The sequence below is a fragment of the Elephantulus edwardii genome, unplaced genomic scaffold (genome assembly GCF_000299155.1).
Source record: "Elephantulus edwardii isolate Elephantulus edwardi_28Jun2011 unplaced genomic scaffold, EleEdw1.0 scaffold00003, whole genome shotgun sequence".
In the NCBI taxonomy this organism is placed as follows: Eukaryota; Metazoa; Chordata; class Mammalia; order Macroscelidea; family Macroscelididae; genus Elephantulus; species Elephantulus edwardii.
Window position 1 is genome coordinate 9,657,003 of NW_006399753.1, and position 27,482 is coordinate 9,684,484.

Genomic DNA, 27,482 nt, shown 5'->3' on the forward strand with positions numbered 1-27,482 from the left:
GTGTGTCACAGGGTATGGAGAGTATAGACTTTGGTGTCACTGTGTGATTTTGAAGTCTGGGGATATTAATTACCAGCTTAAGAACTTGAAGCAAACTCTGTGACATCTCCAAGCCTCTGAGTCACGAGGGAAGAGGAAACTGATACATGGCAGGTTGCTAACAAATGGACTATCGTCATGTATTGAGAACACCTGACACCCACTGAGGCTGGAACCAACAGGTGGAAGTCCATGTGCATTTTCACCTCTCCACCGGGCACTTCGTTATTCTGTATCTTATTGGGCATCGTTCAGCTGCATAGTATGGTGAGAAAAGTAGGTTTAACTAATGCTGGTTCAGTTGTGGGTTTTGTTAATCGAATGCTATGCAATGTTTAGGTAGGGTCACAGTAGTTTTGTTCTGACCATTCACGTTCTTAGCTCTTAAACTGTCACCTAAAACACACATTGTTATTGTTGCTGTGTACTGTTGAGTCAGATCTGACCCACAGCTGACCCTCCAGCAGGTTTTCAGAGGCAGTTAATCACACGGGAGATTGCCCATCCTCCCACGGAGCACCTGGCGGTTTCAAACCTTGTGCCTTCAGGGTTGCAGCACAGTTCTTGCCTCTAGGCCACCAGAGCTCCCTAAAACACATTCTAGACAGGTCCTTGGCTCTTTAGAAAAACACAATAGACCTCCTAAGCCCTTCTTCTAGGACTGTGACTGCCTGTCTAACCCTTCAATCTGCCAAGACATTTTAAAATAACCAATGGTTTCAACATCAACCCATTAAGAGCCATGGGTAATTCTAGCCAATAGGCTATGAGTAAAATGAGTTGTCAATCTCCTGCAGAAGCACTTAAGAATCGATAGTCAATCTTCCAGCCTTTTCCCTTCTACACCGATGAGTACCAGATGGTAGAGCCTTCATCAGATTCACCTGCAGTGAAGATGTTCTGTGAAGAAGTCAGCTGTTGTTGTAGTGAGCCTGTGAGGTGTGTGGTTCATTTGTTACTTCACCATAACCCAAACCCATTCTAACTAGTACAAATTCTTCCTCAGATTCTAACAGGTTCCCATGACTGTTCTCAAAGGATCTCCTATATCAGTGCAGTTGGTTATTTAGCCAGATACCTCCAAGTGCTGCTTTTTTCCAGGTGGGCCAGAGTGTTCCAAACATGGTGAGCTTTCTGCTACGTCGTCCTCCAGTGAGGCTGTGTGTGGAGGCTGCATATTTCCTGTCCCTTTGGAGTGCAGGTGGGTACGGTTGGGGTTAAAGAAATGTCTGTACTATCTGCAGAGTGTGGGCTTTGAGAGCATCTCAGCAGCCAATGTTTATGCCAAGAATCCAGGATGAGTTTCTCGGAACATCAGAGATGTCTTCACTCCTACTTATGGTTTTGATCCTTGACTCTTTGCATTTTAGACCTATTTATGCACCAAAATTCATTCAGAGTTCCCTAATTCTGTTCTAAAAGAGCTACTCCTACTACACAGCTTTAAGACAGAAAGGTGATTCTCTCCAGCTTTGGAAGCTCTAAGTCTGGGCTTAGGATACCAGCAGTGCAGGAGGCACACAGAGGAAACGTCTTGTTTCTTTCAGTATCCATTTCCTGGAGACATCCATGTGTTCTCACCTTCCCCAGTGTTGGGGAATTTTGTCACCCAGTGGCCTGGGGGACCCACCCCACTCCTGCCAGTTATTTCTTGGTGGGACTAAGGGTCACGCTTCGTATCTTAGTTTCCTCCACTTTTATCTTTGTTGTTATGAACAGTTGAGACAGAACGAACTCATAGTGACACCCCCACCCCCCAGTTGGGTATCAGAGGCTGTAAGTTGCACAGGAAGAGACTGCCCATCTTCCTTTCATGGAGCAGCTGGTGGATTTGAACCACACGTTTTGGGGTTGGCAGTGCAGTTCCTTCCCACAAGATCTATTTTGAGGAGACGTACTTCACTCCATGACAATCCTCCATTGCAATTACCTTTTATTCACACCATCGTCTCCTTTTTCTGGGAACGTTAGGAGCTTTCTAAATCTGCTCCAGCTTCTCTTCTTCTTTCACCATAATTCTCTCTTCCTCTCAGCAACCTGAGTGGTATTTCTAGAACTCCCATCTCTAAAGCTCGCCCCTTGCCTCACCTGAAACTAGAGCACAGCTTCCTTCTTCTCCTTTGTTAGTGTTGTAGGTCCTTCCCAGGGCCTACATACCCTACCTACCCTGCATGCCCAACTCCCACAATCCTCCACCCTACCACCCCCGCTAGCTTTCTCCTAGTTCTTTAAAACATTCCCACACCCATTTCAACCCCTGGGCACATGCTATTTCCTTACTACAAAATACTCCTCGGTCCATCACATCAAACTCCAAGACTATCCTTTCTTCAGATCTCATCTCATTATTACTTCCCAAAACAGACTCACCTACCTGCGAGACAGATCCAGTTCCTTATTCCATGTTGTTGTTGTTGTTGTTGTTATTGTGTACTGTTGAGTCGGAATAAACCCATCGCTGGTCCTCCAGTGGGTTTTCAGAGGCAGTTAATTGCACAGGAGGAGATTGTCCGTCCTACTTCTGCGGAGCAGCTGGTGGATTTGAACCACATTCCTTTGGGATTGCAGCATAGTTTCACCACTTGACCACCAGAGACCCCTGTATTTCAGATTGTTGTTGTTGTGGTGGTGGTGGTGGTGTATTATCAAGTCAGAAGTGACCCATTGATGACACTCCAGTGGGTTTTCAGAGGCAGTTAATCACATTGGAGGAGATTGCCCATCCTTCTACTGTGGAGGGACTGGTGGCCTCGAACCGCATGCCTTTGGAATTGCAGCGCAGCTTATTGCCACTAAACCACCAGAGCTCCCTTCCTCAAAACTCACTGCTGTTCAGCTGGTTCCAACTCACCGTGACCCTCTGTCAGGTTGCGGAGCTGTAAATCTTAAAAGGAGAGAACTAAGCAATATTACTCTGAAGAGTCAATATATGTGTGTATATAGATTAAATTATTCCATTCACAAACAAAGAAAACAGATATGGGATTTAGTAGAAGTGACTTCATCGTTCCACGTTTATCTTCTTATCTACGATATGGCAGTACTGGGTTGCATTTTTTGATGCTAGCAGTCTAATGGAACCTTCCTTTACCTAAGTGTGCAGCATTAAAGAAGGAACCAAGAAAGAAAAGGAAACGGCCTTCGTACCTACACCAGGTAAACAGGGAGCTCTAGCTTTTAGATTCCCTCTGATTTTGATGAACTCTTTCATTTCTTCCTCCTTCAATCTGTAAAACGGAGCTTGGAGCCATGCTCTCAGAATGTCTGAAATTCTCCCAGTTTCTCCTCCAAGTTTCTCATTGCTTTTGCTTCATGTTGTTGTTGTTGTGTACTGTTGAGTTGGAACCGAGTCACAGCTGACCCACTGGCAGGTTTTCAGGTGCAATTAATTGCATAGGAGGTAACTGCCCATCTTTCTCCCATAAAGCAGTTTATGGATTCGAACCACATGCCTTCAGGATTACAGCACTACTTTTCACCTCTAGACTTCATGAGGCACTTGAATTCTCAGGTTTCATTCAGTTCTTCTCTTAAAATGAGAACTCTATCACCTGCTCCTAGGGTGCAAAATGATGCTTTCCTAAGAAAAAACAAGCGTGGAAGTTGTCCATTGTCTTCTATTTTATAGACACTCCTATTGTCTGCTTCAAACAAAACCACTGATGACAAGTGCCACTCACAGTGCCTGAAAAGGGACAGAACATGCTTGTACCCAGACTGATACACTAGGTTTTGGATAATGTTTTGCTTGCCGATAAAGGCTTGTATCAGATTGCTTTCAATAGTGCCTCCCTCTCCTCAGCCTGATTGACAGAGAAAAGGCTCTGTCTTAGTTACCTAATGCTGCCATAGCAGAAACACCAGAAGGTTGTGGCTCTAACAAACAGGAATCTATCCTCTTTCAGTATGTTGTTGTTGTTTAATGCCGTCGAGTTGTAGACGACTCATAGCGACCTTATGAACAAACAGCCTGAGCACTGTTTGTACATATAGTTTCCAGAGGCAGGCTAGAAATCCAAGGTGCCAGCTGTAGGGGAAGATTTCCTCTGTCAACTTTGAAGGATGGTCCTTCTCTCATTTCAACACCTGTGGACTCAAAAATTCTTACATGTCTCTTGACATCAATCTTCTACTGGGTCTAGAAGGTTCTTAGCTCAAAGACCCCAAGTCCAAATAGATGCTTCATTCCTAGCTCTTCTGTCTGGATCATAACAGATTTGGAGGCTATAAATATTTAGGGGAGGAGATGATGTGTCTTTCTCCCCTGGCATGCTTGAAAAGCATGGGGTGGAGGAAATAGCATGGAATAATTAAGAGCATGGAAGAATGAGGCTGCTGTCTTCACTGCTGACCTGAAATGGGCTTAGATTCAGCTCTGAACTTTCCTGGACCATATTTTCTTCCATCTTCAAAGGTTTGCTAGGTGAAGTTTTAAGGCTATTGTAAATTCTCTGAAGCTGGGCTTCCAGAATGCAATTTCTCTCATTGAAACTTTTATTTCAGTGTCTAGAAATAAAGATGTGAAGAAGGACAAAGCTGAAACTCTTCTTGCTGTGCCAGGTATTGAGGCCCAACATACATCTTGGTTTACTTTCTAATACTGGGTACATTTTTCCAGCTTCTCTGTGCCTTAATTTTTTTTTCACCATCTCTGAAATGGACATAAATTCACCATCTGAATGTAGCATAGACAATAAAGCACCTTGACAATGATAAAATGTATTAGAATACAGTATTGGTGAAGAACGTTGAACACATCATCAACTGTCAAAAGAATAAATGGATCTGGCTTGAAGGCAGCACAGCCAGCAAGCTTCTTGGAGAAGGGCATCATACACAAGGAGAGGGTCAGGGAAGGAGAGGAAGATGTCAGTGAGACGGACTGACACAGTGTCTATGACAATGGGCTTCAGGATGGTAGAAATTGTGAGGATGGAGCAAGGCTGGGCAAGGTTTCACTCTTTTGTGCAGAGTCACTGTGAATTAGAATGGACTCAATGCCAACTAACAATAGCACCAAACAACAAAACCTACAGATTTTAGCTAAATGTCATATCCAGGCAAGTGTTACTGGTTTTCTATGATAAGGAATGGATCTGTATTTGTAACCATCCTAAATATAGCAGAATAAAATATTTATCAATTCTGTACCAACCCTGTAATAGTAACCATGTCTGAGGCCATTGTTGCAGGCCCTACGTCCATCCATCTGGTTGAAGGTCTTCTTTTTGTTGACCCTTTGTTTGACCCAGCATGCTGCCCTTCTCCAGGAGCTGATTCTGGCTGATAATACACCCACAGTACGCAAGATGGAGAAAGCAAGGACACTAGTATGTCAGATCAGGAAGGCCATTCATGATGGGCCGATTTCAGTAGAGCTTCCAGACTGAGGCAAGCTGGGAAGAAGGACTTGGATATCTAGTTCCAAAGGGGTGGGGTTCGAGGGGTGGGAGAGAAACCAGAGAAAATTCAGTGAATAACAGGGAAACTTGTCTAATACAGCAATGAGCCCCTCAAATTAGATGACATTCAAAAGACAAGTGAAGCAAAGCTACTTCCTCAGAGTAGAGTTACTGTTAATGATGTGGATGGAGGAAAGCTTCCAAGACCTCTAGCTATGCTGTGAAGTTACTCAGTATGAGAAGATGGACATACAGACATGTCTAGGTTAGGTCCCCTGATAAAAGAGGTCTTTATCACCAGTTACCTGGTGTTTTCTGTTCTGACACAACTCACAGGTGGTTACACTTGGGCCCTACTCCCCCTAACCCCACCACATATGCACACAGACAATAGAAAGGTCTGATTATCCTCCCACTTGCCCCTCTGTTCTCTACATCTAGCCTATAGCTGACCCTGGTTAAAAATGTTCTGTGTCTCTCTGTCCTTGACAACTGATGTGTTACTAGGATGGGTATATATAGGATGAATGGATGGATACTATATTGAATGGATATGAAATGCATTAATAGAAGAAGGCTCTTCTCCCAGAGGTGCACGGTTCGAATCCACCAGATGCTTTGCCGGGGAAGAAGGGGCAGTCTCCTCCTGTACCAGTCAGATCTGATTTGACGGTACACGCACACAAAAATAATTAAAAAAAAAACAAAATTAAAAAAAAGAAGGCTCTTCTGTACCATCATCATCATGATCGAAGTCTCGCTTGCCTTTTTTGTTTTCTTCCTTCATTGTTTAAAACTTGTCAAGAAGGCAGGCCACTTGATATTCTAGAAGGGTCCCTGATAGGATGCAGTGGGTTCTGATCCCTTCCTTAGCACGGCTTGGCTGTGCAAATTTAGACAACGATGTCCCTTTCAGCTTTGGCTTTTCAGTCCAGTAAAGGAGTGTGGCTGGAGCCCTGGGAGGGACCAGTGGGGTGGGTCACCCACTAGCCGGAAGGTTGGCGGTTTTCATTCACCCAACAGCAGCTTGGAAGAAAGGCCTGGCAATCTGCTCCTGTGAGGATGACTTACCCCTCATTGCCATTGAGGTGGAATGGACTCACAGCTGACCCTCCAGCGGGTTTCTGAGGCTGTAAATCTCATGGGAGGAGACTGTCCCCTCTCTTCTTTGGATCTGCTGGTGGATTCAAACCACAGAACGGTGCAGCCTTTGTGTTAGCAACTCTCTCTAGACTATTCCACCACAACCAAGAAAAAAATTCCTGAACCGAAACTCAAAAACCTCTAGATCGGCTCTACTCTGTTGCACTTGACAACAATGTCTGAGTTGAAGAAGTGGGGTAGATTAGGTGTCTGCTCAGGAAGTAACCTTAGGACTTGTTAAAGCGCAGCTTTCTAAGAGGCCAGGCCCAGGAGAGATGGGCTGAGATCTGCACTGTCCCCGGGCTCCCAGGCTGGTGTGGTGGTGACATCCCCAGCTCTGTCCACTGCCTTCATCTCGTGAAATTTCTTCCCTTCCAGCATCTGGCCCCAGGGGAGACGAGAGCAAGGAAAAGGGGGTGGCATTTCTTGCAACCACAGGTGAGTCTTGGCCTCCGTCAAGTCCTCCCTCATCTCAGGACCCCTTCCTGACACCCCAGGGCAGGAATAGCAACAGCTCTCTTATCTTCAGGCTGCCTCATCCACCAAACCGAATAATAAGTAAAAATGGAAAATGCTAAGAGGATCACCTACCACATTTCTACATGTCCTCTTATTCATGAGCCGTCCGAGGGCACCTCAGGGAGGGGCTGTGAGCCAGCAGGACTGCCCGGGAAGGGCTGCCAGGCTCAGACACAGGCCACGTCCCAGTGCAGTTACACCCAGTCTCAGAGAGACGTCTATATATATGGAATGAAAGCGGCGGGGTGGGCGGAATAAACAACCACACAAGCTTTCCAGGTGACATTGCGCCAGAGCTGGGAGTGGAAGGAGCCCTGGTGGCAGCAGGTAAATGGGGGCTGCTTGCTAACTGACAGGTTGGTCATCTGGTCTCACCTGCTGCTCTGGGATTTGCTTCTAGAAGGATCTCCACCTTGGAAACCCTGCAGGAGGGTTCTGTTCTCTCTTATAGGGTCAAGACAGAGTGTGAACTGAGGTCAGTGAATAGTACAGAATGAGGGAGCTTGGGTGGTGCATACTGTTAGTGTGATCAGGTTACCAACCCTAAGGTGGCAGGTTGGAGCCCATCCAGAGATTCCCCGGAAGAAGAGCCTGGTGATCCAGTTCCTGGTGATCCAGTTCTGAGCCTTCATCCACTGACAGCCCAGTGGGTTATCGTTCTCCTCAGAACGTGGGCTCACGGGGAGTAAGCAGAGTTGAGCAGAACTGGTTATGTTAGTGTGTGGTTACTTCTGACTATGTAGTCCCTATTTCCCATCAGCCTCTGCTCACAGAGATCCCCACTGAAAAGGAAGCTCCCCGGGCTGCACCTGGACTGTCCCCCCTCTGCTGTCACGAGTGACCCTCAGTCTCCAGTTCCCCTGCTGTGTGTTCAGTAGACGTCTGATCTTTTCAGTAGACGGGATCTTCCCCCTGAAAGCACATTTGCCTGACTTGGGCAATGAGCAGCTTTCCCTGACCTCTTGCAGAGCTCCCTGCCCGGGCTGTGGACCTGTCCGCCCTCAACCTGACGGAGCTGGTGAACGGGATGCTGAGCAGAGCTTTGAAAGGTAAGCGTGCTCTTGTCGCTTTTCTCAGCAACGATCATTTTCACCTCGTAGTACCTTCACTCAAACTTCTCTGGGCTCCTGGGAAGGACACCTCCCCTCTCCGTGCTTCAGTTTCTCTGAATCCAGAGTGGAAACAAGCATCCTCCTACCTAATTCATGAAGAGAGTGCAAACATTGACAACAATAGGTGGGTTAAAAGCATTGGGGGAAAAAATACATTCCAAATATAAAAATTGTAATCATGAGTCCCCGGGGGGGTGCCAACTATTGATACACCAAGCTGTTGACCTGAAGGTTGGAGATTCAAATCCACCTAGAGACATTTATTAAAAGTCCTGGTGCTCTACTTCTGAGAAATCACCCTTTGACAACCGGATGACACACACACAGATCCACTGGCTCTTTCGTAATTCCTTCACTCTTCTTTCTGCCTGCTGAACTCTAGAATTCTGTGATTTGCCCGCTCCCAACCCCCTAAGCCCACCTACTCCCTCCCATTCCCTCTTTGGACATTTATACACATCTTATTAATTATCCTTCTATTTTTACAATAATGCTCTTACACAATATTTGTCCTTATGAAACGGAATCCGTTCACTCAGCATAATGGCCTCTAGCCTCTCCCATGTTATATAGTATTTTTCAAAACTGTTGCTCCTAAGTGCTGCATAGTATTCCATCATGTCAATTTACCACAGTTTCCCAATCCATTCGTTGGGTGGGCATTTGGGCTGTTTCCATGTTATTGCTATTATGAATAACACTGTTATGAACTGAGGTATGAATCTCCATTTGTGTTTTAGTTCTAATTTCCTCAGTGGTATTTCTAGCAATGGAACTGGGTCATCTGCATTTTCTAGATTCAGCTTTTTGAGGAAATACCAAACTGGCAACTGACTTTTAAAAGATATATTCACTTACTAATTCCCAGGGCCCATTAATTCAGTATTCTATTAGTGGACAAAGAGTGAACAATATTTTACTTGGGAACAGATGTGATTAAGCTAAGGATCTTGAGATGAGAGTGTTATCTGGGATTTTCCTGGCCCTCCCTCTGGTGACCTAGTGGGTTACGCTGCTGAACAACCCCAAAGCAGGAAGTGGAAATCCAACAGCTGCTCTGAAGGAGAAAGATGGGCAATCCCTTCCTATGCAAGTTACAGTCTTTGCAAAACCACCGGAGGGTAAGTTGTAAGTTGCTCCAATTCCTCAGGAATGAGTTTGAGAGTTATACACCATCACAAGTGTTCTTATAAGAGAGGCGAAGGCCCAGAAGCTGGACGAGCAAGAGCAGTCTCCTCCAGAACCTCCAGGAGCATGGCTCTGCTGGACCTGGGCTTCCAGTCTCAAGAGCTGGGAGAGAACAATCCACTACTCCTGGGAAGACGATGGTTAACCCCGGACTGCTGGCCGGAAGTCAGAAGTGTGAACACCAGTAGCTCTAGAAGAAAACATGTAGATCTGCTTCCATAAAGATTACATTCTAGGAAACCCATGTGGTAATTCTACTCTTGTCACTTGGGGTTGCTATGGGTCAGAAGCTATTCCGCAGCACACAAAAACAACAATTCACAGTGGTTTGTCACAACAGCCCCAGTTACTGTTTCTTAGGGAAACAATGCTCGTGTCTTTGCTTTCTGCAATCTGAACAACCCTCTTGAGTGTTCATTGTGTTCTCTGTTCGTGTCATAGTCTGATGTACGTTGTTTACACAGACTTGTTAAATATGAGAAATATGGCAAAGCGTCTTGAAATCTTACGCTGAGAGCTGTTTGTTTATTGATTTTATTTTTTCTCATTTTCTCCTTCAGTTTTGTTTATTTGGTGTCTGTTTTGGTTTATTTGGGGACTTGCGGTGGCATCATCTGTGGGAAGATGTGCCACTAACACAAAGGCTGTGGCTTTCAGGGGGTTTGAATCCAACCGTGTTTCCTTGGGGGAAACAAAGACAATCTCCTCCAGTGTGATTTACAGCCTCTAAAAACTATTTGGGAGAATCCAATTAAGGGCTATGAAGTCAGTCAGTTTGGTTTATTATGTTCTTAAGTTTCTTCTGTGTTTACTTACATCTGTGTTGATTCGTTCTGTGTGTGTGTGCAGTTGTCGCTTTGCTCATTTTGATGTCTTCTGCAGATAATAAGAAGTTCTTCTCCTTGCTCAGCATAACCTCCTACAGTTCCTTCGCCTTCCACAAGTTCTCTGTGGTCATTTACAACAGTAAGTGCTGCCCGGCTGGTTTAGCAGGGACGTGGTTGGTGGCAGTCTGGCAGAACTCAGCCTGGGATCAGGACAGCTCTGTGATCCCTTTCCCCCTGCAGTTTCCAACCTGAAGACCGTGGACCCCACCAAATTCCCCACCAGATACTGCTACTGTCTGAGCAACCGGACCAATGATTTATCAGGTAGGTGGATACTTCGCTACTTTTGTGTGTTTGTTTTTGTTTTGGGTTTTGGGGTTTTTTTAAAAAAAAAAAGATAAAATTTGTAGTATTTTTTTGCTTCTTTTTTTTTTAAATTTATTACTTTTTGTGTGTGTACTGTCAAATCAGATCTGACTGGTACAGGAGGAGATTGTCCCTCCTTCCCCAAGTAGAGCATCTGGTGGATTCGAACCACGTATCTCTGGGATTGCAGTGCAGCTGCTTTCCCCTAGGCCACCAGAGCTCCCTATTATTTTTTACTTCTAAAACTAAAATAAGACATTTCTAGAAATCAAATAGTTGCATATGCATTCTTGGATTTTACTTGGCTGAAAGTTCTATTTATTCCCAAGGAGAAAGCATAAAATGAGAGCCCTGTACGAAAATTTCCGTGTGACATTGTTTTAAAATGAAATGTAAAGTCTGACCAGCCGTGATGATGGTGATGAGCCCTCACATCACTGCCCCAAGAAGACGGCCACTTAGGTCAACATGGTGTCATTGGTCGGAATCTGTGGAGAAGGCACCTTAGTGTAGATTATAAACTATTCCCTTTGAATAGTCTCTGCTCTGAAAAGGAGGCCTCCCATTGAGACTATCACTACTTAGTTCTCTTCCTCTCTGTCTCACTCTGTGTGTCTCTCTCTGACCTTCAAAATGAAAATAACTTCATTTTCATAAACTTTACTTGTTGGACTTTAAACTGAGGGGTCAGTGCCTCAATCGAACCAGCCTCTCCGTGGGTGAAAGGTGAGGCTGTCCACACCCATGAAGTTTTCAGCTCTGGAAATCTGATGGAAGGTCTCCATGAGTTAGAATTAACTAGCATAGGGAGCTCTGGTGGCCTAGTGGTAAGAAACTGCGCTGCAGTTCCGGAGGCATGTAGTTCGAATCCATCAGCTGCTCCAGGGGAGGACAGGCAGTCTCCTCCAGAGATGTTTACTGCTTCTGAAACCCTGATGGAGGGTCAGCGATGGATCTCCTCCAACTTGAAGGAGAACAACAATAACAAGAAGTCTTCCAGAGCCCCAAGAAGCATCTCCTGTAGGAAACACTTGTGTGGAGCTCCTCAAATCCATGCCCCTAGCTTTAGAAGCCAAGACTTTGCTGGATCGTGGAGAATAATAAGTGACCAGAAGTGGCCACTGCTCACCTTGACGTCTATCAGGAGCTTTTGCTGACCAACAGCATCTACCATGGTAAGCAGTGGTGAGCTCCGACTCTGGGCGAAGAGGAAATTCACAAAGATTCAACAGACTGAAATGATGTCAAATTGTCCTAATCTGCTCAGTTAACCTACTCACAGGGGGCAGCAGGGGAGGTTCCTGGGACTGTTTTGGATGAAGCCCTTGTCCTTATCATTTACAACCCACTGTAATACATGGCACTGCATTTGGGAAAACTTATCTTTGGATCTGCTTCCTCTCAGATGGATCTAAAGTTCTAAAACCCTAGAGGGGATGAGGACTTGGGGAAAACCCCTGGAACACTATTGTTCAGTAATGTGCCTTTCCTTGGCATCCGGGGTTCATAGGGAGGTAACTGAGTGGAAGGAGCAGTGGGAGGAGAGAGGCTTGTAACGGTAGGTTGAGAAGGTTCCACTTGCCTGAAATGTAGACGTTTTAAAAAAAAAAAGTATTAGTAGCATTTTGTTGTATGATTGTTAAAATTCCTTACCTATAAAATCTATCCTGGAAATCTCAAATTTACATTTGTACTTTGTTCCTCAAAATACCTAAGCCAGAATGTAAGCCTTCTTGACCTGTTTTTCAGATTTCACAGCCCTGCTGGTGGACATCATTGGAAATTCGACCAGCTACCTCACAGAAATCTTTAAGTCAACCTCCATTCTCTCAGGTTGGTTCATCTTAGAACTTCTTGGCCAATTTGAGGTTCGGTGTTCTTGTGGAAAGTACCTAACACTCACCCTAAGCCCTCTGGGTCAGGCTGCCAGGACGCTTCTCTCAACTTTATTTGGATGTTCAGTGTTGCCCAGTTTCACAGAGCATGATTGGAACACTCCATATTTTCATTAACACTATTTTTGGGGTCTAGAATATTCAAAGAAGAATCCGAACTTTAAAATTAGGTAGCTCTAGGAATACTGGAGAAGATAGCGCCTGTTGTATAGGTGTACTCCCATTTTGAGGAAGAGAAAATGGAGATTCAGAGAGGATGACTAATATGTTTGAGATTGGAGTCTTGAGTTAAAGTGAAAATTGATTTCGTTCTCTATGAAGCTTAAGCCTGAGTTTGAAGTAGAATTGATAGAGATATTAGATAGGATAGGATATGATATGATATATGATATGATATGATATGATATGCTTTATTTCTCTTGAGACTTCATGAAAGTCTTCCTTTCCCATTTTGAAAAGCACAGATAATGTTCATGACCCAACAGATGGTCTCAGCAGAAGGATGGTGTGGTGCCCCATGGAGCAGCTAAACTTGTATAAATGTGTGTGTGTGTGTGTTAATATATATCAAATGCATAGTTAAATGCATATGCATCTATATATACGCATATGTATACGCATATATACATGTGAATGTATATAGAATATAACATGCATATCAGACTCAATCTCACTGCTGTCAGGTTAGAGTCAACTGATAGCTGACCCTTCAGCGGGCAGCTGGAAGACTGAAAATCACACAGGAGTTTGTCCGTCTTTCCACAGAGAGGCCCAGTCTCTGGTTTAACAGTGCAGCTCCCGGTGGGCTAGGCCACCAGAAAATAGGATGTAAATATATACAAATGTCCAGTGAATGTGTGTGAGTGTGGAAATAACATAGTTACTAAAAAATGTTTGATGCTTTACACTAAATGCAATAAATAAAGATTGTACAGAGTCTTCCTTTGATTAAATCAGGTTTTGCCCCCAAACCAAATTTGGTACTAAACTCACAGGAAACCCTCCATCTTCCAGAGCTTTGGAAATTGGAAAATTACAAGTAAGAGTTTGCATTTTTGTTGTAAAGATGGTTGAACTGTGTCTTGGAGGAGCCGCGCAGTTCCCACACTGTGTAAGTGGCAGAGCTGAGGTGGTGGCCCTGGAGGCTGTCTTTGGGAAGCCATTGCACAATTACACATCTTCTCCTCTTTCCTCCTCCTAAGCAAAGATGCCTTATAATAAGCCTTGTTACCAAATGAGCCCTGTTTCCCTCTGACATCCGCAGCTGGCGATTGCCTGCTAACAATTCTTTCAGCCTCAGACACAGTCTCAGCTCTCTCTGACCCCCGTGTGTGCTGGTTTCATTACAGTGAGTCAGACCAATGGCTCCGACTGCATCTTCATCTGCGTGATGACGGGACAGTCAGGTGAGATGTGACCCTTCTTTGACAAATGTAAAGCTGAGAGTCAAACACACCCTTCAGCTGAGAATCAAGCACATCCTTCAGCCAAAGAGTCCCAACTTTGATCTCGTGGGTGTGTGTTTTGCAGGAAGGAATCTCTCTGACTTCTGGGATGTGGCAGAGAAGTTTCCTGTTATCAACTACACATTCACCAGCAGCATACCTGGTGCCCTGGGTACGTGCATTCGATGTCTCACCTCCAGATTTTGAAACTCCTGTCATGAAGTCGCCACATAAGCTTCCCGTCACCAAATATTTTATATAGCTATGCTTTCTTCAAAATCAGAAGCTGTCATAATTTAAAAGAATATAGATTTCTGAATCGATTGAAAAAGTCAATTTGGAGACCCTGAACCTACATTTACCTTGTGTTGTTATTGTTGTTAGGTTCCATTGAGTCAACTAGGACTCACAATGACGCTGGGACAACAGTCTGAATCCTGTCCTGTCTGTCTCCTAGCCCAGTCTCACCACCTGTTCTATATCTACGAATCCTTCCCTAAAATGCATGCCCGCTCTTCCAGTGGGATGTTTGCAGGGCTATGACATGGGTGAAGGAATGCTGGTGGGAATCAGGTTCTGTCCAGAAAGCACGGCAAATATCTGAAACTTAATATGAGAGTTTTGCTTTCCATAGTGTTTTTGGAAATTGGCATTTAACTAAGTTGGTAGTGAGGGGAAAGATGGGCTCAGACACCATGTGCTATGATCCTGAGTCTCGTGGAATCTCTGCATTCTTTATATTTGTTGTCTGATGACCTTCCTATGACTTCATAGTTCTTTGACCCCAAAGTGTCAAGTAAGTTCAAATTGTTCCTCACTGTCTTCTGTCTGTGCAGCTACCAAGGGTATGGCTGTGACCTCAAAGCCCACAACCACAAGCCACCCAAGACCACCAACTACAAGGCCCCCAGTCTGGGGCCAGAGCACCAGAGTGTCTGCTCTGAGGACCTCTGCCTGGATGAAGACCAGTATTCCTTCAGAGAAGGAGGGTTTCATGAGCACAGGTAAGTTTCTGGAGCTTCTACTAGTGGGACTAACCCCATGGGTGGCTCTTCTCACACCCTCTGTCGTGATTAACACTAATGCATGGCTTTCGACCTTTCATGCCCTGTGGGACAATGTCATCAAGCTGGAGCTGACTTGTAGCTCATCCTTCTGTAGGTTTCCAAGGTGGTAAATTGAATAGAGGAGTCTGCCAATAGATTGTTCATCTTTCTCCCAAGGAGCACCTGGTGAATTTGAACTGCCAGAGTGGGGCACCTTTGGCTTGGGAGTGCAACTCCCTCTGGGCTAGGCCAACTTTCCCCTTCTGGGGTTTAGTTGGAAGCTACTGTTCTATTATTAGTGTGTGCTATTATCTGGTGGGGAAAAAACCCAAAACCTTGAAGCACTTACTGATGAAGCTTAAAGACTATTCCCTTCAAGAAGGATTTCACTTCGACATAATGAAGACAACATCTTCACAGTTGGGCCAATAAACGATATAATAATTTCAATAATGGAGGACATTTTTAATGAAATGGAAAAATTTCAAGGTAATGAGGATTTTTATACAATTCTTCCATTGCCTTGGGGGCAGAGCTCATTCATTGCTGACCGTCCAGTCTTCGGAGTCTGTGAATTGCACGGGAGGAGATTCCCTAGTTTTCTTCCTTGGATAACTGGGACTCATATGTCCTTACAGGTCCTGATTCTGAGGTTGGCAGGCTGAAGCCCATCTCTTGAGGCTCATGCAGCTATGAGAAATATTGATGTTGTCAAGGATGTCATTTAACTTGGATCCTAAATCAACACTTACGGAAACAGCAGTCAAGACACCAGACAAAGCATTGCAGTGAACAGATCTGCTACCAAGGGCCTCTCTATAGTGTTAAAGAGCAAGGACCGCTTTAAAGACTAGGCATGGCTGACCTCAAACACGATATTATCAGGAGCTTCCTGTGCAGGTGAAAAGTGGACAAATGATACGAAAGATCAAAGAAAACCTGATGCTTTTAAATTGTGTTGATGAAGAGTATCACCAGACAAATCTGTTCTGGAGAAAGTGCAGTGAGAACTCTTTAGAAACAAGGATGATAAGACTTTGCTTCACATACTTTGCGCATGTTATCAAGAGGGGTCACTTCCTGGAGAAATAGGTCAGGTTTGGTGATGTAAAGGGCTAGTGAATAGAGGAAGACCCTCAATGAGATGGGGTGACCAAGAGACTGCAGTAGTGGACTCACCAGCAGAGGATGATGCAGATCAGGTGATCGTAGTCTGTTGTAATAAGGTCACTGTGAGTCAAAGCCAATGCCATAGGACCTAAGGGCCACAACATGTCGGCTCAGGGCCTGTAATTGCATGAGCCTCAAGAGATGAGCTCAGCATCAGAGACCTGTGAAGACGTAAAAGTCCCAGTAATCCAAGGAAGAAAACTAGGGAATCACCTTCCGTGCAATTCACAGACTCCGAAGACGAGAGGGTCAGCAATGAGTGAGCTCTGACCCCAAGGCCATGAAAGAATGGTGTGAAAATCCGTATTACCTTGAAGTTTTTCCATTTCATTAAAAAGGACCTCCATTACGGAAAACATATTTCAACAGCAAACTCGAAGCAGAAAATAATTTAGTCTTAAGAAGATTAAAGAGCCAAAATTCATTTTCTTGAAATTCAGGAGGGTATTATTGTTTTGCTGTGTGCCACTGAGTCAGACCTGACTTATAGCTGACCCTCCAGCAGGTTTTCAGAGGCAGTTAATCACAAGGGAAGAGACTGCCCATCCTTCTCCCTGGTGAATTTGAACCCTGTGCCATCGGGTTTGCAGTGCAGATTTTTACCGTGAGGCAGCCAGAGCTTTCTGGAAGTGCAAATGCAGGAAGCCTCTCGTGGTTTGTCTCTGCTTCTAGGAGCTGCAGGCGACCCTCGGCGTCCTGGGCTTGCAGATGTCCTTTCCCCCATCCCTCTGCCGCTCCCCACAGTGTGTGCCTCTGTGTTCACACTGTTCTCTCTGTAACTTAGAAATGCTTCTGTTCAGGACTCAGCCCACCCTAATACTGTCTCATTAACATCACAAAGAAAATCCTACTTCCAAGCAGGTTTAAGTTTTGTAGTGAGGAAGGCATCATTTAGTTCATAACACCCTCCCAACATTGAGTTTAAAAATGCTTTCTCATATTTTGCTCACCTTCACCTTTTCTCCCTTCTACTCCCTCCAAGCTTACATCATTAAGTGAAATCCTCTTTATGCCCCCCCATTAGTTTTATCCACTTTTCTGTCATTTCTGCCTCAGCTTACCTTAAAGATCTATCTGTACGAGCCAGTTCAATAAGAACAGGCAGCAAATGTCATAAACATAACGTCCTAAATCTAGTGGCCTAGTGGTAAGAAGCTGTGCTGCAGTGCTAAAGGCACACTGTTCAAATCCACTAGCTGCTCTGTGAGAGAAGAATGGATAATCTCCTTCTGTGCAATTCACTATCTCTGAAAGGCTGCCAGAGGGTCAGTGATGGGTCAGTTCTGACTCGAAAGTACACAACAACTGCAGCAACAGAAATACATCTTTTATAACTTTTTCACAATTTGTTAAGACATAGTTTGAAGAAGTAGTTCAGAGAGTTACCAGGTAGCCTTTACCCAGCTTCCCCCAGTGATGATGTCATGTAGAACCCAATGGATGTTGTGAGTATGTGACTTCAGCAGTATCTCTTCTGAAATCCACACAACATGGTGACATGAAATACAGTTGAGTGGTATGAGGTTGCATGAATGGCCTGCCACTGGCTGGGTGTCACCAGTGGTCCCTTAGAGGATCCTCTCCTCCGTCTCTGAGAGGAGGAGCAGTGTCCTATCACTGACGTGCCCACAGTCATGTCTGTCCAACCTCTTAAACTCAATTAACTCTTTCAGTAAAAGTCAGCATTCTCTTAAGACCCAACAATAGAGTGGAGTCATGAGAAGTCATTCCTCCAACATGAATTTCAGACCTCACACAAGGTTAAAGAGAGATAGTCACATGTGAGTTTACAGACTATGCAAGGAGATGCAGGTGAGTCAACCATAGTTCTGGTCCGGCCTGCAAGCAGCGATTATCCGTAGGGAGTTCAGGCTGGGACTCTTAACCCAGTTGTGGGAGAGAATCTCAGGAGCCAGGCAGGAAAGGAAACACAGACGGGGTAAGTGATGGAGGAAAAAAATGGAGGGGGAAAAAAAATCACTTTCATTTACTGGTAAAGTCCTACCTGCCAAATGCTTAGATAATAGGTAGCAGCATGTTAAGTGTACTGGCTGATGAAAGCACGCTGATGAACACTTCCCGGGCAATTGAAAAGAACTTATCCTCAACTATTATTCTAAAGGTTGACATGGTTCAAACCCACCCATTTGTGCCACGTAAGAAAGGCCTGGCAATCTGCTGCTGTAAAATATTTCCTCAAGGAAATGATGTTGATGTTGATGTTGTATGTGATCTAGTTAGAACCATCTCAACTCCTCACCCACTGGGCCACCCAAGATCCCTCAGGTCAGGTGTAATTATACACTAATGGGATCACTTTTTTAATGGGCCACTTCATGAATTTGCATGTCATCCTTGCATGGGGGTCATGCTAATCATCTCTGAATCGTTCCAATTTTAGCATGTGTGCTGCTGAAGTCAGTACTCTGATGGGATCATTTTCAAGCTTTAGTTGATTCAATGGTAATGGTCTGGGTGTTTGGGTTTTATTTTTTTAATGTTTTTAATTGGTGGCTAACACCCCCACCCCCCAATATTTAGCTTGGTCCATGCACTCCAGGTCAGGGAGACGTTCAAGTTCGTGGACGATTGCAGTTTGTCCATCTGCCTTTGCTGCTCTCTCCACGTCATGTCCATTTCAGATTTGAACCGTGTGTCTAGCACGTCAGAGCCGTGTTGACTCCCTCTTTGCATTTCAGCTGCCAGGAGGGGGACCAGGACCCCACAGGTGGGTTCCACACATCTCCAGCCCTCATGGAAGCTCAGCAGTGAGGGGACGCCTGGAGCACCGCCCTGGGAAAGCCCTTCAGTGACATCACCATCACCTCTGGAGCCTGAGGAGGTCTTGAACACAAGTCCCCTCTCAGGGACTCCTGCTGCGACAGCAGGGGCAGCGGGCAGCCCAGCCCAGCCCAGCGGCACCACAGGTGAGAGGTACCTACTCCCACACTCGCCCCTTCAAGATGAAAGCTACCCTTCTCTGTGTTTAAACCTTCGCTGATTTTTCAAAGCATATTGGGTTGTTGTTAGGTGCCATTGAGTTGGAACTGACTCCTAGCTGACCCTACAGTGGGTTTTCAGAGATAGTAAATCACACAGGAGGAGATTGCCCATCTTTCTCCAGTGGAGCGGCTGGTGGATTCGCACTGTGTTCCTTTGTGTTAGCAGTGCAACTCCCTACCACTAAGTCACCAGAGCATAGGTGCAAAAAGTAAGAAAGCGGAAGTGGGCCACTTGATGAAGAAATACCAAGTAAACCCTCAGCCCCCTCCCATTCCTGGCGCCCCACCCCTCCTCATCTTGAATGCATGGACCACAGTGCTCGCTGTGCACAGACCTCTCATCTGCCTTCCTTTTGTGCAAACCCCCTTCTGTTCCTTTCTCCCTTTTTCCTGTCTCATTGTCCAGTAAGTAGCAATCACTCCATACAGTCTAAGGACCTTTTTATACATTATTATTTTAGGCAGGAATGCTGAAGACCTGAGGTCCTATTACCAAGTTTTATCTCAATTCTGTATGTAAATGAGGGTTGACTTTGGTCTTCACTGTGAGTACTTCCACTGTGCATTCTGTTTCTTCCTGACTTCTGAAGCCTCCATACCCTACCTGGGTGGAAGAACTCCTGTTCTAGCAAATCCTGCTCAGGTCTGGGCCACTGGTCTGGATCCTTTCAACCCATCAAGATTCCAGGTAACGATGCAGGTTCACTTCTCTCTCTCCCCCCTTCTCAGGAACATACACCCCTGGCACTCAGACCCCAAGTCCAACCAAGGCACCGGCCCCCAAATATCCACAGACAGGTGAGACTGTGCTGCTGGGAAAAAAATCCCATCCCACCCCAAGGGTAACAAGGGTTAAGGCAGGGTAGTGGAGGGACTGGGTGGAGGATGGTGGAACGACCAAGCTGGGTACTGCACTTCCGTTATTCTTGTATGAAAAGAAAAGGGAGCCCTAGAGCGAGGGCTACATGGTGGAGGGGACCTGGGGGAGGGTTTGTAAAACAATGAAAGAATCTTTTCTTTTACTTTTCCATAATTTTTGACTCATGTACTTATAACTTGTTAGTCAAATTTGTGTCTTCTAGGTTGCAACACCCCCATGATACATCTTCAAGGATATGAACATGTACGGCCAAGCACAATCAATAAGAGTGCATCTGAATTCCAAAATCAATCTCCATAATAGTCTATGTGTTTCCTACTGCCAAAGGGGCCCTTTAGAGTAGTGAGAGAAGATCTTCACCCTGAAACCCACAGCGTCCCTTTTCAGCAGGAAGTAGCTAAGAGAATACGCCATCCCCTTTTCCTTATGACTCAGGGTGAAGTCTCTCTCAGGGAGGAGTAATAGGGAATGGCAAAGGACACACTGACAAAGAAGATTAATCAGAACTGGCTTTGACAAGCACTGTGGTATTTGGACAAGAACAAACTGGGAGGAGGGTAGAGAGAATGGTGCAGCGGTGAATGAATGGAAACCCAAAATCTCTGTAAATGTTTATGAAAATTAATAAAATATAATTATAGGAGAAAAAAAAAAAGAAAAGGGAGCCCTGACGTGGAAGGCTTGCTGAATTGCCCTGTGGTCTTGGACGAATCACTTCTGCCCTGGAGTTCCTGGGTGGTGCAAGTGGTGAACAGTCAACAGCTAAGTGAAAAGACAGGGGTTCAAATCCATCCAGAGGCTCCTCACAAGGAAACAAAACTAAACTAAAAATGACCCACTGCCAAAGTCGGCTTTGACTTGTAGTGGCTCAATGTTGTTGTTAGGTAGTCAGAGCAGCCCTGTGAACAGCAGCCCTGAACCTTGCTCTGCTCTGCACTATTCTCAGGATCTCCACCTGACTCAAGCCTGTCACTGCAATCACTGGGTTAATTTATGCCGTCGAGTGGATTAGAACTCACGTAATCCAATGAACAGCAGCCCTGAACCTTGCTCTGTTCTGCACTATTCTCAGGATCTCCACCTGACTCAAGGCTGTCGTTGCAATCACTGGGTTAATCTATCTCATCAAGAGCCTGCCCCTCTTTCACTGACCCTCTGCTTTTCCAAGAATGATATCTTTTTCCAAGGACCGGGCGCCTCCTAGCAACATGCCCAAAGAAAGCGAAGTTTCACCGTCCTTGCCTCCAATGGACTGCCTGCTTATACTCACTCCAAGAAAGACGTGCTTGTCTCTCGGCGTCCATGACAGAGGGACCCTGCAGGACAGGAAAACTGCTTTGTAGGGCTTGCTCCCCAGGCTAGAAACCTTTACAGGAGGAAACTGCTTCGGCTTGTTCCCACAGAGCAGCTGGTGGATTCAAACCACTGACTTTCGGTTAGCAGGGCAACACTTAGCCTTAGGGCTGCTTAGAAGAAGGAAAGGCCAAGCAACCCACATATGACGAACAAGTGTCTGAAAGGTCTGGAGACAGTTTGAATTGGCACAGTCTCCTCCAGTGAGAACCGACTCGTTGGCTGCCAGTTGGTTTCTTGACTCCAGTATCCCCACAGAGAGCTAAATGATTAGACTGGTGAGCTTTGCATCCTCGAGGTGGAGTCAGAGTGGGGCTGAGGGTATATAACTCAGGGCCATTCCATTTTGACTCTGGACAGGCCCCTTTTGTCCTTCGCAGGTGACCTGCCAGCCACCTGGCCCGCTGCCCCTGGGGTCGAGCCCGCCCTGGTCCTGGGATTCCACCCGCTGTCACGTGAGTGCTCTGGTTCCTGCACTTGTACGGATTTTGAATGATGTGGTGGAGAATAATAAAAAGAGATTTGTTGGGTAAATTTAGATGCCGACTGCTGGGACTCGGATCCTAATGTTGCCATTTTCTGGTGTGGTGGCCTCAGGCATTTAACTTCTAGGATTTCATTTTCTCAGTTGTAAAGTGAGAATAATAGCAATTACTCTGAGCACTAAAAATGTCTTTTCCTTCCCCCCCCTTCCCCCTCAGGGTTTTGTTTTAAGTAAGATAATGTGTGTGGAAGCGATTTGAAACTAGAGCGCTCTGTATTCCCTGAATCAGTCGGTATTCTGAGTGATGACAGGCCGTGCAGCGGGGGATGGGGAGGGCTCGGGATTCCAGCCCCGCTCTCTCTGTCTAGGTGGGGTCCCCTGTGTTCTGTTTCAGAGGACACCCTGCCTTCCCCAGGCCCTCACACTTGATTCTCTTGGCTGTAGAGAACACTGGTTTCCTGCAGAGGCTTCTCTGGGACTCCTCATGGCCGATGGTCTCGAGTTTCTGTAGTTGGAGCTGTTTTCTTCCAGCTTCCCTACACCCCATCAGCCTCTTTTCCCTTGAGCCTGTTTCCATATGAAAGACAATGATATGAAGTGATTCCTTCATGGCTGGTCAGGTCCTTCCACTGCTGGATGCTTTTCTGCACCAATTTTCGGACTGTCCCCTGGGTGCTCAGGCATGAGTCAATGGGGCATTATGAAACCTCTGAGCTTACACAGTCGCCTTTGTCATCTCACCTATGAGAGGCCTCAGCCCCGCCCTCAGCCTGCAGTGGAAGGTGAATGGGGCTTTCACACACAAAGGCTGAATTGTACATACGACCAAAGGAATTCGCATCTTAGATCCCCGGGACTTCTGAAGAGGAGTGCCCTGGTGTGGATGCAGATAGCCATCAGATTGAGTCTTAGAAAACAAGTTGACTATCCATCCATCCATTATCTATCATCTATCTATCTATCTACCTACCTATCTATCATCTATCTAATCATCTATCTATAGCTGCCTGTCTTCCTTTCTGTCCACTTACCTCTTTGTCCATCCACATTATCTGTTGTTGCTATGTGCTGTCGAGTCGTTTGCGACTCATAGCTACCCTATGTACAACAGCCCTAAACTCTGCTCTATCCTGTGCCAATCGCATTGCCTCTGACACACCCATCCCAATTACCCCAGTCACTGAATCAATCCACCTCATAGAGGGTCTTCCCCTCCTGAGCTGTCCCTCTACTCTACCCAGCATGATGTCCCTCTCTAAAGACCCGTCCCTCCTGGCAACATGTCCAAAGTATGTCAGACAAAACCCCAGAATCCTTGCCTCCAAGGAGCAGCCTGGTTTAACCCTCTCTAGGATGAATCTGTTTGTTTTCTTGGCAGTCCATGGTACATTCAATACTCTTCTCCAGCACCACAGCTCAAAGGCGTCAATTCTCCTTCTATCCTCCCTAGTCATTGTCCAACTCTCTGATGCATAACAAGTGATTGCAAAAACCATGGCCTGTATCAGGCAGATCACTTGTTACCACATTATCTACTCACCTAGAAATATGCTTGCTAAGCAAACAGTTCTGGTCGTTGTTGTTGCTGTGTCCCCATCGAGCTGGACTGACATCCTCCACTAAATGATTCAACTCACCACAAAAATCAAGTCACCACCTTTGACCTTCATGTTTTTACCTGGATTCCCTTTCAGGGTGGGATCCTGCGCGTGCACTGAGCTCAGTCTGCGCTCTCTGACTTTTTTGCAGTGTTCTGCCAGGGAAGTGTCTCTCTGGCAGCCTAATCAATAAAAGCCAATGGACGGCGTGTTCCTGGTGTATGCAGGTGACCCCAGATGTCTCCCTAGATGGACACCTCACAATCCTTTTTGCTCATTTCCGAGTTTGGGATCCTTTTGCTTGGCAGTGACAAGTCATTCTTTGTCAGAGTAATACTGTTGTTAGGTACAGTCAAGTTAACTCTGCCTCAACGTGACCTTATTGACAATTGATCAAATCCTCACTATCCTGCACAGAGCTTGAGAGTTTTCTGAGTTGACACGTTATTTATATGTTAATAAAATGGTGTTCAGATCACTTAAAGGTGAGCTGCATGAGAAGAAGGCCCATTCCCCCTAACTCATTCTTGTCCTCAGCGTGTCTTAGCCGTGCCTAGCATGTAGTGGATACTCATTGGATTGTAAAGAAATAAGCAGTAACGTTGACAGCTGTCACTCATTGTTTGTGCTAGGTGTCAATGATCTCTCTGCCCTCCTGTTGGCTTTGTGACAAGGAGGCCACCCCCAGCCCACTGCTGTCCAGTTGGTGCCAACACACAGTAACCTTCTGCTGGGTTTCTGAGGCTGTCAATCTTAACAAAGACTACTCAGCTTTCTCTCAGCGAGTGGCCAGTGGATTCGAACTGCTGACCTTTTCGATAACAGCCCAGTGTGTTACTCTCTACACCACAGATTCAGCCAGAGGAAGCTGTCCAAACCTCAGGATATCCCCAGGAGATAGAATTTCAAAGACATTTCTATTGGTCCCTTATATCATGTGCAGTCTTGCCCTAAACACAATGTACAAAGCAACAATGAACATTCAACTAATTGAAATGTACTTAGTCTCCAACCCCTGAAGGTAGAGAACTTGGTTCTTGCCAGCCTCATCTTTTGAGCCATCTCGTTTTTTCTCCTCCTTGCCTCTGCACGCGTCCGTCCTCGCACACACGCATGCATGTACATACTCATATACATACACATACCTGCCCAAAACGTGCCCACACAACTGTCCATACACAACCCCCCATCCATGTGCACACACCTGGGTCCACACAGCACACATACACACATGCATGTAGACACACGCTTGACACCCTCTGGACCATCAAGTCTTTCTGTGTTTCCCCACCAGCAGACCTTCCCTCCATGTGACTCTGAGCCCACACATACTTCTTCCTTGCACCTTAGATGCCCTCCACCTGGTGCAATCCTGTCCAGCATTTCAGACCCTTACTTCTCTGATTTCTGCCAGGGTCTTGACCCCCACTTTCTCCCCTGCTCCCTCATAGCTGTGTTCCCTGGCAGTGCAAATTGTGGATATGTTTTCCTATCTGTTCCAAGCTCCCCGAGAGCAGGGGTGTACCCACACTCACCTGGTACTGCACCTAACAGAGTTGTTGTTATCTACCACTGACTTGGAATCAACTCACAGCTGACCTTCCAGCAGGTTTTCAGAGACAGTAAATTTTACAGGAGATTGCCCATCTTTCTCCTGTGGAGCAGCTGGTAGATTTGAACTGCATGTCTTTAGGTTGGCAGTGCAGCTCCTTACCACTAGGCCTCCAGAGAAAGTGCTAAATCTCCCTAACTTGAATTGTCTGCTGTGGGGTTGCATATTCTAGGATGTCCACAGCCACTCCTCAAGGAGGGGACAATGACAGCTGCCCCCCTGGCCATCCAGAAGATCAACCCTTGCCTGATGGAGCTGTGTCGCTTTTTCCAGAAGTGTCTCTGCACGGGGCAGGGGAGACCTACCAGGACAGAGGCCATGAGGTAAGCAGGGTCACACCCAGTGTTGTTAGGCAGCCTGTACCGTCCTTAGACCTTTGCAAGCTCCGGGAGGTCTGGTATGCTTCCTACTCAAGACAGTCTTGTTCTGTTAATTGCCTAGATTAACCCTTGCAAATCAGTTCTCAGATTTCTCATAGGCCCCAGCCTTTCTCTCTAAGTTTTCTATTCCCTTGATAGCATACAGGGGAACTCTAGTTACATAGTAGTAAGAAGGTGCACAGCTAACTCAAAGCCACATCTCTCTGGAGGTTCAAATCCACCAACAACTTCAAGGACAAAGATAAGAACCCTCCTCCCATGCAATTACAGCCTCAGAAACCCAATGGAGGGTCAACCATGAGTCCGTTCCAATGCCACAGCAGTGAGTTTACAGTGCCTAGAATCTGTGGGGTCAGGCTCATTGCTCCTCACAGAGAAGTGGATCCCAGGGTTCCTTGGGCAGGGTACTCTATATGTATGTTGGAATTGCTGTCCAACTCGTGGTCTCACCCAGTAGAATGTGCCAAGGCCTATAGGCCACCATGGACCGGGGTGAGGGGAGGCTACACCAAACCAGTGCACACTAAGCTCCCGTGGACCACATGCTCATAACTGATGCCACTGTCTTAGCCATCCTGGCCGTCATGTCGTAGCCGTCATGGGTTAATGACTGCTCCCAACCCTGATTCATGCCTTTAGGTACTGCCTGGAACACTATTCCTGGTTTCTGAAAAATGCAACATTTATCTGTCAGAGGGTGACAAGGGTGTCCCATTCTCACAGTAAGTACAGCTTGATTATGTTCTATACGTTAAATGAATGCACTCTACAAAAAGTTTCTCTACTTCTAAACCTCTTCCTGTGTTAATGGGCGCCAGTAGAAATGGTGTAGCTCACTTCCCTTCCCCCTTCACTCATTGCTATAGAGGTGATTCCATCTCATAGTGGCTTTATGGTTGTCGTCAGATCTATTGAGTCATCATATAGGGACCTTACAGTCATCATAACAGGTCATAATGATGGCCCATTGGATCATCATCCATTTAAGGCTTAAGAAGAGCAGACTGTGAGCCTAGCCCAGGCTTGGCCAAGGTTTTGATCTGTTGTCCACAGTTACTGTGAGTGGAGCCAATGTGACAGCACCAAACATCGACCATTTCCTTCTCACTAGCTTGATGTCTTGCTCTCTCTTTTTATCTCTAGCATTAAAGCAAAAATGCCTGGAGAATGTCTGCAAGTCTGTGTGAGGACTTAAAAGAACAATGTGGCCTAACAATGGATTCAAACAACATTCCGTCACCCAGGCTCTAGAACATAAACTCATTGAAAATTATTCTTTCCTAAGATAACATCTCTTTCTGTCTTGTGGAGGTATGGAGGGTAGAGCTAAAGAGAAGACCTGCTCAAATGCAACAGCTCGGGCTAACTGCTATGTGCTCTGGAGAATCGTCCAGGCCTCTGTGGAACAGGACAATGAAAACTGTGTCTCAGAAATAGGTGTAAGGAGCTGATTCCATCAAGTTGCAATCTTGATTCCTTTTCTGTGTGTCCTGCCATTGTTGGCAGCCCTTGGGACCAATCTCAGATTCAATGATGTTTGAAATGGGTTCAAAGACCTCAGAAAAGCTGTTAAACTCACAGTTACCACTTATTACAGCAGAGGGTCAGCAAAGGCAAGAGTCACAAAGGCCAGAGTCTAGAGGAGACCAGCGTGAGCATGCAGTTGTCCTACCCCACAGAGTTCAATGGACATGTCTTAATTCTGCCCACAATGATGTGGAACAACACACGGGGAATGTTGTCAACCGAGGAAGCTCAGCTGAGCCTTAAGGTTCTTGATAAGAGCTTAATCACATAGGCATGGAGTGTCCGTGTGGTTGATCTTTTAGTCTCTTAATATCTTCAGAGACCCAACTGATACTGCCTGGTCCAAAGCATCCACCATAAATGACACTGTGGCATTGACTACTGTGGCATGGCCCAAGGTGCCAGGTAAACAGTGGCAATCTTACCAGACAGCAAGACTTCAGAGGTTGTCCTTCAAGAGCTTATCAAGAGTCTTTGTATTGTACAGGGTTTTA

At 45.8% G+C, this 27,482-nt stretch overlaps 1 protein-coding gene across 1 annotated transcript; it reads left to right on the plus strand.

Annotated features, from left to right (window-relative positions):
- The first annotated feature begins 1,161 nt into the window (after positions 1-1,161).
- Positions 1,162-26,648, plus strand: HHLA1 (HERV-H LTR-associating 1). Its single transcript, XM_006879456.1, has 15 exons — positions 1,162-1,240; positions 6,963-7,022; positions 8,072-8,152; positions 10,286-10,369; positions 10,471-10,554; positions 12,346-12,429; positions 13,841-13,897; positions 14,022-14,114; positions 14,773-14,940; positions 19,020-19,079; positions 19,884-19,952; positions 21,768-21,842; positions 25,254-25,404; positions 26,101-26,183; positions 26,605-26,648. Exons 1-15 carry the CDS (start codon positions 1,162-1,164, stop codon positions 26,646-26,648), a joined length of 1,272 nt encoding a protein of 423 aa, XP_006879518.1.
- The last annotated feature ends 834 nt before the right edge of the window (positions 26,649-27,482 follow it).

Excerpts from the sequence above, each read along its gene's own strand:
- HHLA1 (XM_006879456.1), top strand. The coding sequence starts at position 1,162 with ATGGTGAGCTTTCTGCTACGTCGTCCTCCAGTGAGGCTGTGTGTGGAG. Across the intron at positions 19,953-21,767 it reads CCCCAAATATCCACAGACAG|GTGACCTGCCAGCCACCTGG; the intron begins GTGAGACTGTGC and ends TGTCCTTCGCAG. Across the intron at positions 26,184-26,604 it reads AAGGGTGTCCCATTCTCACA|CATTAAAGCAAAAATGCCTG; the intron begins GTAAGTACAGCT and ends TTTTATCTCTAG.